This window comes from Nipponia nippon, unplaced genomic scaffold (genome assembly GCF_047370975.1).
Source record: "Nipponia nippon isolate SJK-2023a ecotype South Korea unplaced genomic scaffold, ASM4737097v1 scaffold_19, whole genome shotgun sequence".
In the NCBI taxonomy this organism is placed as follows: domain Eukaryota; kingdom Metazoa; phylum Chordata; class Aves; order Pelecaniformes; family Threskiornithidae; genus Nipponia; species Nipponia nippon.
The window spans coordinates 55418-69624 of record NW_028262335.1 but is presented as its reverse complement, the minus strand read 5'-3'; the positions used below and the strand labels follow the sequence as shown (position 1 = coordinate 69624).

General features: G+C 57.9%; 1 protein-coding gene across 3 annotated transcripts; it reads left to right on the top strand.

Annotated features, from left to right (window-relative positions):
* The first annotated feature begins 1264 nt into the window (after positions 1-1264).
* LOC148055987 (uncharacterized) lies at positions 1265-11945 on the top strand. Of its 3 annotated transcripts, none has more exons than XM_087755360.1 (12): positions 1265-1490; positions 1900-1952; positions 4165-4226; positions 4790-4946; positions 5547-5803; positions 6185-6270; positions 6784-6887; positions 7137-7254; positions 7504-7615; positions 7997-8175; positions 8511-8636; positions 11662-11945. In XM_087755360.1, exons 4-12 carry the CDS (start codon positions 4802-4804, stop codon positions 11786-11788), a joined length of 1254 nt encoding a protein of 417 aa, XP_087611486.1. In that variant the 5' UTR covers positions 1265-1490; positions 1900-1952; positions 4165-4226; positions 4790-4801; the 3' UTR covers positions 11789-11945. The 3 variants fall into 3 exon arrangements, with proteins under 3 accessions (XP_087611486.1, XP_087611487.1, XP_087611488.1); XM_087755361.1 differs by lacking the exon at positions 11662-11945 and adding an exon at positions 9021-9158; XM_087755362.1 differs by lacking the exons at positions 1265-1490; positions 1900-1952 and adding an exon at positions 3901-3976.
* Positions 11946-14207: the final 2262 nt, after the last annotated feature.

Sequence of the window (14207 nt, the reverse complement as noted above, 5' to 3'; positions counted from 1 at the left end):
AAATAACTGCATCTGCAGAAGCAAAGGGGCAGCCGTGCCTCAGAGATGCCCAAGGCTGCCCTGAGCCCCAGGAGCCCCTGGCGCCCTGGCATTTGCTTGGCCCTGAAGCCCTGCGGGGCCTGCCAGCACTGGGGAGCCCCGGGGACAGACATAAAGGACAGTGTTCAGCCCCTGTGGGGAGAGTGACGGGGCTCTGTCCTTCCTTCTGGCCACAGGAGGATGCCCTGGGCCACGCCAGGACAGGGCGTCTCTCCTCCTCAGCCCTGGGGGAAGGCGAGGCCTGAGCAAGGCCCTGGGGGCTGGGCTCAGCAGGGGCGGCGGGACCGGCAGCAAAGCCCCGTCTCCTGCCAGGTGCCGGCCTGGCCGATGCGAGCGGCTCCCCTCACGCAGCTCCTCCTGCCCAGGGCTGTGGCTGGCAGCACAGACCCACAGTTTGGGAAAGACTTGCCGATCCAGAGCAAATGCAGGGCAGCTCCTCTCCTCTCCCCTCCCCTCCCCTCTCCCCCTTCCCTCCCCTCCCTCCGTGCACAGGTCCAGACCCCCCGAGCGGACCGAGGGAGGGCAGAGCTGAGCACACATACACCTTGCGCTGCTGAGAGAGCAGCTCCCGGCGCCATGGCCCTCCTCGAGGCCGTGTCTCCGCAGGCCCCGTGTCCCGGCGGGCTGAGGAGCCGCTGCAGTCAGGGGGCGAGATGCCCCAGCCGGTGGGCTGGGCTGGGTGAGCGCAGCAGGATGAGGCCTGTGCCCCAACAGGGCCCTGTTCAGGACAACCTGTCTCCTCAGGAGACGGCCTGAACAGAAGCTTCTGGCATTTGACTTTGTTCCTCGGAAGACGCCCGAATTGAATCCTCAAAAAGCTACAGGACAATAACAGGCTCCTGCCCCGGGCCACGCGTGCCCGAAATCCCCCGTCCCCAGCCCCGGGGGCTGTGGCGGCGCAGGGGGCTGCGGGCGCAGGGCGGCTCTGGGAGGAGAGGCCCGGGCTGCCTGAGCCCGCCCGGCAACAGCCGCCCCATTGGCCACGGCTGAGCCAATCAGCGGAGCCAGAGGCGGGCTGTCAGTCAGAGCCAGGTGGGGCGGGGCCAGAGGGGGCCGAGGCCCAGGGGCCTGAGGAGAAAGGGGCGAGAGCCGGGCTGGGGGCAGCCAGGGCCTGGGGGGAGCAGGAGCAGGAGCAGGGCCAGGGCCAGGGCCAGGGCCAGGGCCAGGGCCAGGCTTGCTGCTGGCGCAGGAGCAGGTATCTCCCGGCGTGGACAGGCCTGGGGGCCCTGGAGACCTCGGCGCCCGTGGGCCCCAGCATGGCCCAGTCCCCAGCCCTGGGCCCGAGGGCTCAGCCCCAGGGACAGCCCCACAGCCGGGGTCAGAGCGGCTCCTGCTGCTGCCCCGAGGGTGGCCAGCCCCCAGGCAGCCCTGGGCCAGAGCGCAGGTGCCTGAGCTGGGCTGAGGTGGAAGAGCCTGGAAAACAGTTCATTGAGAGGAGGCAACGGAAGAAGGTACAGTGTGTGTGGCACCGGGGATTAACTGACACCCTCAGTTTCATATCTGGGTCAGTGCTGTACTTGCACTTTGACTAAGTCCCAGTTCAGAGCAGAAATTGTTGTTACTGATCTGGGTGCCAGAGGGCTGTTCCTACTCTCTCCTCCGCACTGCGACCTAAGCGTATGACTGCCCTGCTCTCTCCTGCCTTTGGTGCTTTGGGAACTGGGGGGTGAAAAGGAAGGAGACTCATGGAGTTATGGGATCTCTTGAGGTGTCCTGGCTTTGCTTTGCTAATCACTTACACTGTAACATTCCCTGGGCTTTTCACTAGGTATGTGCATAAAGAGGCAAAGGAGGCCATGAACACACTTTCCAACTCAGGATTTCCTGCATACAGTAAGACATGCTTCCATTTTCTCATAGATAACAGCCTGAAAGATAGAAGCTGAAGCAGCATCTGCCTCTGGTGAAAACAGGTAACAAGTGATGGTTGTATTCAGTTGATCCTTAGTTGCTTCCTGCATCAGAAAAGTGTCCATTAATTTCATCTTTTGTGTACAGGCTAACATTACTGTGTAGGCAGCAAGCGTGCGGCTGTCAGACTTTCTGCTAGGTACTCCTGAAGCCTCCAGTAAGCTTGTGGGTTGAGAGAAGGACAGGGACCTCGCTTGCAGTTAGCATCCCGGGCAAATCAGGCTCCAACTCGACTTGGTGAAAATTAACGTAATTTATTGCCAGATGAAACTGACACCTTTCCCCTGTCTTTGGGAGGATCACCTTGCACCCTGAATCGAGACAGGCAGGTATAGTCTGGGTGGCCCCAGTTGCTCAGCACTTGCAGCCTTAGGTGATGCATCAAACCAGAGAGCTCATTGCGAGAAGAAGAAAGGAGTTGCTCTAGCGTTTGACTACTGACAGAAGAGTGCCGCAGTGACGGACTCGTTCAACAGCTTACTGCCGGCTGCCCTGCCTGGTCTTTTCACCGATGGCGGTCAAAACATTCTTATCCTGCTCCACCTCATTCGGCCATAAGAAGAGTAAAGGAAGAAGCAGCTTCAGTCGAGGGCCCGATCAAAAATGGGGGTGACCCGAGATGAGGAAGCTGGCTAAGGCTTTCCTGCAAGTGAGTTTGGCACGTTTTCCGTACGCCCGCTAACTCTTTTGCAACGGGGTTAAAGCTGTGACCTTGGGCAGGCTTGCCACGGCACCTGTGGCTGGGCCTGCCCTCCTGCTTCCAGAAAGCCATGCCCCAGGGACGAGCTGAGGCAAGGCCAGGCCCCTGGTGCGCCCTGTGCTTTGGCTCCCACGTACGGGCCGGCGCAGGAGAGGGTGGGGTGCATTGAAAACTGGCTGCGCAGCCGGGCCCAGGGGTGGTGATCGGGCTGGGCAGATGGGCTGACAGGAGCCTCGTGAGGTTCATCGAGGGGCAGTGCAAAGTCCTGCCCCTGGGGAGGAACAACCCCAGGCACCAATATACGCTGGGGGCTACCCAGCCGGAAAGCAGCTTTACAGAAGAGGCCGTGGGGGTGCCGGTGGGCACTAAATTGAACATCAGGCAGCAGTGTGGCCCTGCCGCAGAGGCGGCTAAAGGCTTCCTGGGCCGAATTAGGTAAAGCATTGCCAGCAGGTCCTCCAGGGTGACACTTGCCCGCTACTCAGCACTGGTGAGGCCACGCCTGATGTCCAGTTCTGGGGTCCTCAGGATGAGAGAGACATAGACGTATGGGGGGTAGTCCAAGGAAGGCCACACAGGAGATGAAGGGACTGGAGCAGCTCTCCTAGCATAAGACACTGTGAGCTGGTGCTCTTTCGCTTGGAGAAGCGTCGGCTCAGAGGGAACCTTATTCTTATCTAGAAGAATACCTGAAGGGAGGGTGCAGAGAGGACAGAGGCAGGCTCTTTTCGGTGGTGCCCAGGGACAGGATAAGAGGCAATGGGCAAAACCAGAAAGAGAGGAGGTGTGAAATAAGGGGGCAAATTAAGCAAGCACCTGATGCGTGGGCCTCGCTGGGGAGAATTGGCCCCCGGGACAGATGGAGGCAAAATGGCCAGTGCAGCCTCCTTCCCCGTGTAGGTCGAAGCCTGGCAGGGTGCCCGGGGGGGAGAAGGGTGTGTGTGGGTATGCATCTGGCCCTGCAGCCCCTCTGTGACACGGGCTGTGGTCACCTGCAGCCCGCCTGTGACAGGGGCCGTGGTCACAATGGGACACCCCGCCTCACCGGCACACCTTATCTCTCCCCACGGCACCCCAACCCACATTGCCCTGCGAGTCAGGGACGAGCCCAGGCGTGGGGGCTGCTCTCGCCACCGCTCTGCTCTTGGGAGCTGCTTTGCAGGCAGGAGGAGGAGGCAGAGGCAGGCGGTGCCGTAGCGCCGGGGCTGTTTGGTGAGGTGGAGAGGAGTGAAGGAGCTGGGCCAGGAGGAGCTGCAGCCATGGAGTGGTTCTCCTCTGATTTCCTGCATGCGCTGTCTCCAGAGCTTGCAGATTTCACAAAGGACGGTAAGGCCTTCAGCTCCCCCGAGGCCCCGGTGGGCACAGCGTCGTCCTCTCTCTGGGGTGGAGATGCGTTGGTGGTTTGCCCCAGGGAGAGGGCCCCATTTGGAGAAGGGGAGCTGAGGTTGGGAAAGTGTGGGATGGTGGTGAGCTTGATGACTTCACGCATGGCCCGTCTTTCTCTTCTTCCCCAGATATCACTAAAATTTGGGAGAGCGTGTCTGAGTGCTATCGACAAGAGCTACTGCTGAAGAAGGTGGGGCTGGTTTCCTCCTCCTCCCTCAGACCACGGGGGGTTCCTGACCTCTCCCTTGCCCTGCCGTTGAGCACCTTGATTGCTCACCCAGCTTAGAAAGCAGACAAAATGTCCCAGGAGAGCAGGAGAGTTGGCAGTTTGGCCAGAGACCAACTTTCCTGTGAACGCAGAACAGAAGCCAAGCCAGGCTTTCCAAGGATGATCGTAGGGTTTCCTCTTTGGAGCCTTCCTTAGCCCTGCTGGCAGGGAGTAATGACCAGCCAGAGAGCCCAGGCCAGGGCTGAGCCATTCCTCAGCTGTTGGCAATTCTTGGGCCTTCGCAGGCTGTGGGCGCTTTCCGCTGCGTGTCCTGCACCTTGCAGCTCCTGGAGAGGAGGCAGCGGGGCACCGTGCGCAGCGCAAGGCTCTTCTCCAAAGCTTTCCTGCGTGCCTCGGCTTGGCCCTTGGAGCAGCAGGGCCGGCAGGGCCACAGATCACCCTAAGTCAAGGCCACACAAGCCTTCCCTCCTTTGTCCCATCTGAAAAATGCCTGCTTTTTCTTCCCTGCTTGCCCTTCTTTTCAGACTGTCAGGCTAATGGGTGTGGGGACCGTGCACATTACGGAAAACACCTTCTGGTACGGAAACCTGGAGAGTTTCAAGGCTGAGAGACCGGTGTTCAACCTGGACAAGCCCTTTCTGGTGGGGAAGAAGCTGCCCAATGAAAAGAGATCGCAGCCTGGTAAGATGAGACCTTCGGACCTGGGCTTCCCCCTGTGTCACGGCTGGGGTTCCTGCCACCCACCAGCTCTGCAGCCCTTGCGGGGGGCTCTCTGGGTGCCATGCTGCACTGACTGCTGCTGGAGAGCACTCTCTTGGAGGTGCTGCTGTGGAGTCACTTGGCAATGATGAAGCTGATGCTCCCCATCAACGCTGCTCCATGCCAGCGTTGCTGCTCGCTCCTGCAGGCGGCTGGTAGTTTAAAAGGGGCCGGAGTGAGCTGTAGTTTGGCTGGCAGCAGAGGAGAGAGGGTTAGCAGGCCCCAAGGCCAGGCATGGCTCTGCTGTGACACTGGTGGTGGCTGCGGGGCACCACGGGGTTGGGAGTGTGTCTGGTGTGGTGTCCTTGCCCTCGGATGGCCCTCTCTGCTCCTGGATAGGGGCAGCAGCCTGCGTGGGGACAGGGCTCCGGCCCACCAAGGCAGGACGTCTGCTGCTGAATGGGGGGTCGGTGGTGTGGGAGGAGGGTTGGTGGGCTCGCGAGGGGCCGTTGTGCTGAAGGGTGATGTGAGTCCACGGAAGGGCTGATCAAGTGTCTTTGCTGTTGGGTGGTTTGTTCGCAGAGGATTTAGAAGCGGCGGAGGTGATCTACACCGAGGTCGCCTTGCGCCTCCACGTTCCCAAGGAGAAGGTGTTGAAGTGCATCAAGGCGACCGTGAAAGTCTTTGTGTGGGCCTTGTCCAAAGGCAAGAACTTCGACTTTGTCTTCAAGAACGTGGGCATCCTGCTGTGCCGAGAAGGGAGGGTGACCATGAGGTTCTTTGAAAACCTGCTCCGAGAGGTGGATAAGACAGGGAAGCTGGCAAACGCTTTCCTCCAAGTGAGTTTGGCACGTTTTCCGTACGCCCGCTAACTCTTTTGCAACGGGGTTAAAGGCATGGCCTTGGGCAGGCTTGCCACGGCACCTGTGGCTGGGCCTGCCCTCCTGCTTCCAGAAAGCCATGCCCCAGGGACGAGCTGAGGCAAGGCCAGGCCCCTGGTGTGGCCCGTGCTTTGGCTCCTGCAGACACAGCGCCAGCAGGGTCTTGCCACCCCAAAAGGCCAAGATGGTGGAGAGGCTCGTAGCTTTGGGCAGGACACAGAGGCCCAGGAGGGTGGTGGAGAGGCAGCTGGGCTGTGGGTGGCGGAGAGGTTGTGTGCCCTTGTGACCAACGGGTAAATTCCCTGGGGACCCCCTGCCATGTCTCTGTCCCTGTTGCAGACGCCAAGGCTGAGGCCCTTGATTGTAGCCCGCACAGAAAGGACCGTTTTCCGGATGCCTCCCGGAGGCGTCTTCGTGTTCCCACAGTGAGTATGTTTTTCTCTAGCAAAGTGAGTACGTTTGCTTCTGGACGGGCCAAGCGCGCAGCTTCTCAGCCCCTCTTTGCTCGAGCCGCAGGGAGCTGCCTAGGGCCTTGCTGCCAGGGCTGGTCTCCTCCTGCAGCTGGGTGGGAATAACTCTGCCCAAGGAGTGCTTCTGCGTGAAGTCCGCGGTGCCTCTTGCTTCTTTGCGAAGCGGGCTGTCTTGCGGTGGAGTCCCAGGGAAGAGGGCCTGCTTTACCTTCCCAGCCTGTGTGGGAACTGCCTTGGAGACGCAACGAGGGACCGTTGTGCAGAGAGAGAGCTTCATCGGCTCCTTCCCTTTCCCTTGAGCGAGACTGAGGACAAACAGTGTTGTGCCACTCGGTCTCCTCCTGTGTGCTGCCAACCTGTTAGGCCTTCTCCTTTGCAAAACTGGAGGGCTGTGAGCAGCTTCTTCCCAGAGGCTGCAGTGGACTGTGCTGCGCGTCATTCAAACCGGTGTCCCCTTCTTCTTTCCAGCTTTGTGCACATCGATGAGGAGTCAGCAGCATTGCCTGAAAGTGCTTACATCCACGGAAGTGGAACAAGGCGCAGATCCAGCGCCAAGCCCCAAGCAACTCTGGGTACGTTCCCCTCTTAGGAACCGACGTCCTCCATGCCAAAGAGAATGCCTTCTCAAGCCCGCAAGGTGTCCCAGCAGGCCCCCCTTTTTCTGAGTGGGGACCCAAGGAAGCAGTGGGACAGCAACACTCTGGGAGCAGCACGGCCCTCAGGGAAGGGGAGCGGGCTTGGACAGGAAGGCCGGCACGTCCTTCATGTCCCAAGTGTTCCGCGGACGCAGTTGTGAGGAGCTTCCTCTTGTTCTTCTTCAGGGGCTCTTCCCGGCCAAGGCTTCCTTTCTGATCGGCGTCTTCCTCCAATTCGGATGAGTGATGGGAAGGTGACGGGAGAAGAAAGGAAAAAGTCTGAGGCTGGAGTGCGGAGAGGGAGGTGAGAGTCTCGGAGAGCTGGCTTTGGGAAAGCCCGCGCTCTTGGCCCTGCCTGTGGGAGCTCTTGCCCTTGGCCACGTTGGCTGTCCTCGTGCCGAGCGGTTAGGAGCACGTGCGCTCTTAGCTCTTCCTGCTGGCTGGGAAGTGTGTAGCAGGTGTTGTGGTGAGGCACGGGCTTGGCTCTTGAGGACAAGCTGGAGAAGATGCTCCCGCTGTCCCCAGACAAAGTCCTCATGTGGTGTGTTTGCAGCGTGCTGCCACCAGTTGCGGGGGACTCTGCAAAGAAGGGCAGAGACATCAAGAGGAAGCAAGCTCCTGAAGCTAGACTGCCTGCTCTCGACAGGCAGGGGAGATGTGTCCCGGTACGTGATACGGACTTGCGTCACGATAGCGTCCTACGTCCGTGCAGGAAGGCGGCATCCGCTCTGCGGATGAGGAGGCTGAAAGGATCCCTTTGGATGCTTTCGTTCTGGGACTTCTTTCGGCTCCTCCTTGCAGTCTTGCGCAGGACTCCATCGTTCTATCCTGGGCTTGCCAGGGGTCTCTCTGTGAACGGGATCTCTGTTACGCCTCGGTATCTAGAGGAAGTAGAGGGTTCACTGCCAAGCCCTTTGGGGTAGAGAGGAGGAACCCAAAGTGTCCCTTGGCTTCAATGGCTGAGGGACGGAGCCCTTAATGTAGCCTTGGTTGGAGAAAGAGAAAAATGTCTGAGCTGCCTCCTCTTTCTTTGCCTCGCACAACAGCTGCCACCAGTGGCAGAGCACCGGAGGCCAGAGAAAGATGCTGCCTTCCATCCCGGAGCATCTGAAAGCAGGAGAAAGAAGACTCTGGCCCCTCTGGCAGCAGCGACGGCTTCTCTCTCCCCTCCGGGAGCAGAGAAGACGAGGACACCAGCCCCGTGGTGGGAGACACCACAGCCCGAGTAAGTGTGTGGCAGCAGCCGGCAAGGCCAGGGAGAGTCGAGCAGATGGGGCCAGCATGCTCCGGGGTCAAGGAAGCCGAGCCCTGAGCCCTGAGGGATACGGCCCCTTGGGTTTCCCCTGCCCCTGAGACGGGCATGGCCTGGGCTAGCCCCCGATGCCCGGTGTCTCTGGGTAGCCCCCCAGCACGTGCCTGAAGCTTGTCCCACATTGAAGGGGCCAGCGGGGGCCAAAGGGAGCGTGGGCGCAGGGGCAGGAGCGGGCAGGGGCGGGCAGGGGCTAGGGCAGGCAGAGTCTCAGACAGGGTGCGAGAGGGAATTTGTCCCTGCCCTTGCAGCGTCCGGCCACCACGGGCAAGACAGGTGCTCGCAAATCTGGAGCCGTACAGAGCCCGCCAGGAGGAGTGGAGGAAGGCCACGGAGGTGAACAGGTTGCGGGCAACGGCCCCAGAGCAGTTCCTCTGGTAAATATCTCCAAGCACAGGAGGCATTTTCCTGCAGTGGCACGTTCCTTCCTTGCCCGGGCAGCAGCACGCGGGAAGGACTGTGTGTTCCTGGCAGCTGGCTGGCAGGAGAGCAGCGGGGTCCTGAGGCTGTGCCCCTGAGTCACAGCTGCCTTCCAGCCCCAGGGAGATGTCCGCGGGCAGAAGAGGGGCGGATGGGGACAGGGGTGGGTTCCTCCGGGGTTTGGCCTCTCTTCTGCCAGCTCTCGGCTGATGGGCCTGGGTCTGCAGGGCAGGGCTTGTCTTGGAGACCACAGAAAGCCTCCAAGACCAGAGCTGGTGGGCAGGAGGTCTCTGCCCTCTTCTCTGGACATCCAGCTGAACACCTTTTGGTTTCTCCTTTAGCTTGGCGAAGAAGATGGAGCTCCGAGAGCCCCGATAAAAAGCACGAGGCCATTACGGCAGCGCATGGGACACGAGCACAGCGCTGCCTTCTCTGCAGCAGCAGAGCCCTTAGCTGCATGGGGCCTTTCCATACACCGTATTCCTCCTGGAGATGCCAAATAAAGACACCCGGGGGCCTGCTCCCGGCTGTGGTCACCAGCCGGTGCCTGCAAGGACGTTCACTGGCAGGGCTTTGGCAAGGACGGGCTGTTAACGATGCCGTGTGCTGGCCCATTCTTGCGCAAAAGCAACCTGCCCGCACAGTGCTGCCCATCCCCAGCACCCCTCGGACTGACCGTGCAGAGGCAGCTCGGCCCAGTCTTGCCCAGTGTGGGAGCTGAGTAGCTCAGACGGGAAGAGAGGAGATGCGGGCGTGCAAGAAGGGGAGAGGAGGGGAGGGCAGCGCCCAGCAAGGTGGAGGGAGGGCATCGGAGCTCACAGGGATGGGCATGGAGGGTGTCTCAGCTTGCCCGGAGGGAAAGAAGGGGCTCTGAGCCTCCAAGGCGGAGAAGGCAGGAGACCTGGAAGCTGCGGATGGGACTGCAGGGGATGGGCACAGACTCACAGGCTGGTTGATGACCTCCAGAGGTCATCTTGTCCAGCCCCCCAGCTCAAGCAGGGCCACCTGCTCCAGTGCCCGGTCACCCTCCCAGTGAAAAAGGGCTTCCTGATGGTCAGAAGGATCACCTGCCTCCACCTGCTGGCAACCCTTTACCGAACGCAGCCCAGCAGACCTTTAGGCGCCGCCTTTGTGGCAAGGCCAGGTTGGTGGCTCGTGATCAATTTAGTGCCCACCAGGACCCCCAGGGCAGTTTCTGCAAAGCTGCTTTCCTCATGAGGCTCCTGTCAGCCCAGTTGCCCAGCCTGATCGCCACCCCTGGGCCCGGCTGTGTGCCCACTTTTCGGTCCAGCCCGCTCTCTCCTCCTCCAGCCAAAACAACTTTTTTGTCTTCCCCGAGTGTTTACTTTGGGGGCTGAATTATGCCTTTCCTTCAGCGCTCGGGTGCTTGATTCCTTTCTTGCTGTGCGACAAACTCCAAGCAGCGTTAAGGACTGTTTGCACTGTCTGCATTTGCTGTGCTGTTTATCACCTTGGTTTGCTTTGCCTGGGAGAGCTCTGATAAAACCACTGGCCTGGAGCCTGCTCCGGTATTGGGCTCCTGCAGTGCTGTCCCAGTACTCGGAGAACCTGTTCCTGGAGAAAATCAGCAGCTCCACCTTTCCCCGCTTTCTCCTCTGTGGAGAGAAGAAAGAATGGCAGCCTCTCCTCCAGGAGAGGTCTTTCTAGCCTCCTTCCATTGGCCTCTCAGCTCCCTGAACATTCTTGGCGTAATGAGACTGCTCCTCCTGATGTGTCTTGTGAGCCTGGTTTTCACTGGGATTAATGTTTGGGAGGTTAAACAAGGAACTGCAAATTCCACAGAGGAATTTGCTCTAGGGCAATCGATCCCTGGGTGGCAGGGGGTATGGCAGGAGGTGGGCCTCGGTGCCAAGGGCTCTCAGCGACTCTGACAACTTAGGATTTCCCACCCAAAAAGGCACGTCATCCTTTCAGAGTACTACATCATTGGAAGGAGGGGAGCATGCAGACACTGAGCAGAATGCCTGCTGCTCTGGGGCCACAGAAACGGACACAGAGAAGCCGATTGCTTGCTCTGAAGGCACCCAAACAGGAGGTGAGACTGAAGCAGAGACCCAGCCCTCGACTCGCCTAGTTGCTCATGTAGTCAAGAAGGAGGAGTGGAAGCAGAGGCCAAGTCGGTCAGCGAGAGAAGCAGCAGCGCCTCCTGGGATGGGGAGAGAGGAAGAATGAGAAGAGGCAAGCCTATTCTGCAGCAGGACAGGAGCCTGAAGCTTGTCCCGCACTGGAGGGGGCGGCGGGGGCCAAAGGGAGCGTGGGCACAGGGGCTGGGGCAGGCAGGGTCTCAGCCAGGGGGCAAGAGGGAATTTGCCCCCGCGGTTGCAGCGTGTGGCCGCCAAGAGCCAGGCAGGCCCTGACAAATCTGCTGAGAGCCACAGGCCAGCTGAGAAGAGCTGGAATGCACCAGTGCCTTCCCAGTGCCCTCCCCGGCTGTGGTCGGGGCAGAAACAGGCACGGCGGGCAGGACTGGAGAGCTGAAATGCGGCAGCACATTGTGCATTGAAAGGCAGGTACGTGGGTTGTGCAGGGAGAGGAAGAGGTGGGGGAACCCTTCCCTGGGCTCTGACAGGGTAACACGTGCCCGAGCGAGCAGGGGATTAGGCGGCGGGGGCGTTGATTCCTTCCTGTAAATCAGAAAACACTGCTCTTTAATGCCACGGTTTCCAGTTGTGATCAGGTATAACTAATGCTATAGTTCCACAGAAAAAGATTCCCTTTGATGAGAATGTGAAACCTGCATTGATTTATGTATTGATTTCAGCGATTGTTTTCAGATTTACCTTGCTAGTTCTGCCTTTGGACCAAACTCTAATGAGACGTCGGGAGGGTATTTCCACGTGGCTAATGTTTTCTTTCCCCAGAACACAATGGACACAGAAAACTCCCTCCGTGCTGAGACTGGTAAAAGCAAAGCTCCTTTGGATATAGTTCTCAGTTTGGCTTTTCTCTGTTCTCTTTCAGTGGTTTCTGGTTACTGACTGTCTTTAATCTGATGGTGACCGTATCAAGTGTCAGCGCCGCCTTTTTGCATCAGTCTCAAAACCACTTTTCCTATCCAAGTACTTCCCTGCGTTTCAGCCTGGTGTGATCAATTCTGCTCTTGAGAAGGCGTTGGAATTGAGGTTATAGTCTTCCAGCTGGGCACCAAACCTTGTTAAAAACCAGATTTGCTGCCAAATACCCCGCGCCAGAGGTTAAAGACAGTCCCGCAGGAGGAGACGGTGGCCAAGGAGTTTCCATAGCCAGGGAAGAGTGGCAATGTTTAATCCCGGTAAGTCCATGGGTCCTGAATTTATCAGCAGAAAGTTTCACCTGGTGGTGTGTTCAGGGCTTTTCCCTGCTCTTGGCAGTTCTTGGGCCTTCTCAGGCTGCGGGCGCTTTCCTCTGCTTGTCCTGCACCTTGCAGCTCCTGGAGAGGAGGGAGCAGGGAACCATGGGGAGTGCAAGGCTCTTCTCCAAAGCTTTCCTGCATTCCCCATTGTCCGGCTTTCAGCTTGGATAGAGTCCGTTTTCTTCTTGGAAGCCGGTATGGGGCTGTGTTTTGGGTTTAGGATGCGTACAACGTTGATGATACACTGATGTTTTGGTTCTTGCTAAGCAGTGCTAAGTAGTTGCTAAGTGGCCGGGGGAGGGGCAAGGATCGCTGCTTGGGGGATGTGCTGGGCATCGGTCGGCGGGTGGTGAGCAATTGGACAGTGTATCGCTGGCTTTGTATCACTATTGTACAATCATTACTTGGTTTTATTATTATTATTGTTATTACTTCTACTACTGTTCTATTTTTATTTTACTTTGGTTATTAAACTGTTCTGATCTCAACCCACGACTTTTCCCCTTTTGCCCTTCCGATTCTCTGCCCCATCCCACCGGTCGTGGAGTGAGCGAGCGGCTGCGTGCTGCTTAGTTGCCGGCTGGGGTTAAACCACGACAGCAGAGCAAGAGAATACCCCTTGGCTTAACTGCGAGCTTCTGAGTCTGCTCCATACCAAAAGAGAAGCGTACCAGAGATGGAAAAGTGGACAAATAACCGTTGAGAACTACCAGGGCATTGCCAGGGCGTGCAGAGATGGTTTTGCTTTTTTAGAGAAGCAAAAGCTCAGCTCAAAAATTGGGCAGAGATGTGAACAACTGCAAGAAAGGGTTCTTCAGGTACATAAACAACAAGCAGAAACAGAAGGAAAATATTGGCCTACTGTTAAACAGGAGAGGTGAATTAGTCACCAACAACGCTGAAAAGGCAGAGGTTCTCAGCACTTCCTTCACCTCTGTTTTGACCAGCACTGTTGGGCCCCAGGCCATGGGAACAAAAATGCAGGTTGATGCAAACACGGACGCACCATCAGTGAAGGAAGAGTTGGTATGTGAACTATTGCAGGAGCTTGACCCCTTCAAATTGATGGGCCCTGACAATATCCACCTGAGGGTGTTAAGAGAGCTGGCTGACATCGCTGTTAGGCCGCCCTCCATAACCTTTGAGAAGTTGTGGAGACTAGGGGACATGCCAGAAGACTGGAAGAAGGCTAATGTCACCCCCATCTACAAGAAGAGCTTAAAGGAGGATCCAGGAAATCATAGGCCCATCAGTCTTACTTCATTCCCTGGGAGAGTTATGGAATGAATCCTCCTGGGGGCTATCACAAGGCAAATGAAGCATGTGATTGGGAAAAGCCAGCACAGATTCATGAAGGGCAAATCATGCTTGAAAAACCTGATCACCTTCTATGACAAAGTAACCTACTCAGTGGATGTGGGGTGAGCGGTGGACATTGTCGTCGACCAGGATTTCTCCATGGCTTTCGATACAGTTTCCCACAGTCTCCTCCTAGTGCAACTGATGCCTAGACAAGTGGCTTGTGCAGTGGGTGGGAAACTGGCTGACAGGCCGCACCCAGAGGGTGGTGGTAAATATCTCCTTTTCAAACTGGCAACCTGTCACAAGCGGGGTCCCCCAGCGATCACTATGGGGCTCAATGCTGTTTCATACAAGTGATCTGGATGGTGGAATCAAGTGTACTCTGATGAAGTTGCCAATCATACAGAACTGAGTGGGGAAGTGGACACTTGGGAAGGGAGAGCCACCCTGCTGGAAGACCTGGATAAGCTGGAAGAGTGGGCTACCAAGAACCTTACGAAGTTCAGCAGAGACAAATATAAGGTCTTGCACCTGGGAAAATATAATCCAGGAGTGCAGCAGAGGCTGGGATCTGCCCAGCTGGGGAGCAGCTCTGTGGAAAGGCACCTGGAGGTCCTGGTGGACAACAAGCTCAATAGGAGTGAAGAGTGTCCTGCTGCAGCAAAGCAAGCCAACAGGATGCTGGGTGTCATCAACAAGGGCATCACCAGAAGAGATAAAGAAGTCATTATCCCACTCTACTCAGCGCTTGCCAGGCCACAGCTGGATTACTGTGTTCACTTTTGGCCCCCACTACACAAAAAAGATGTGGACAGACCACACCTGGGATACCGTGCTCACTTTTGGTCCCCGCTATAGAAAAAGATGTAGACAG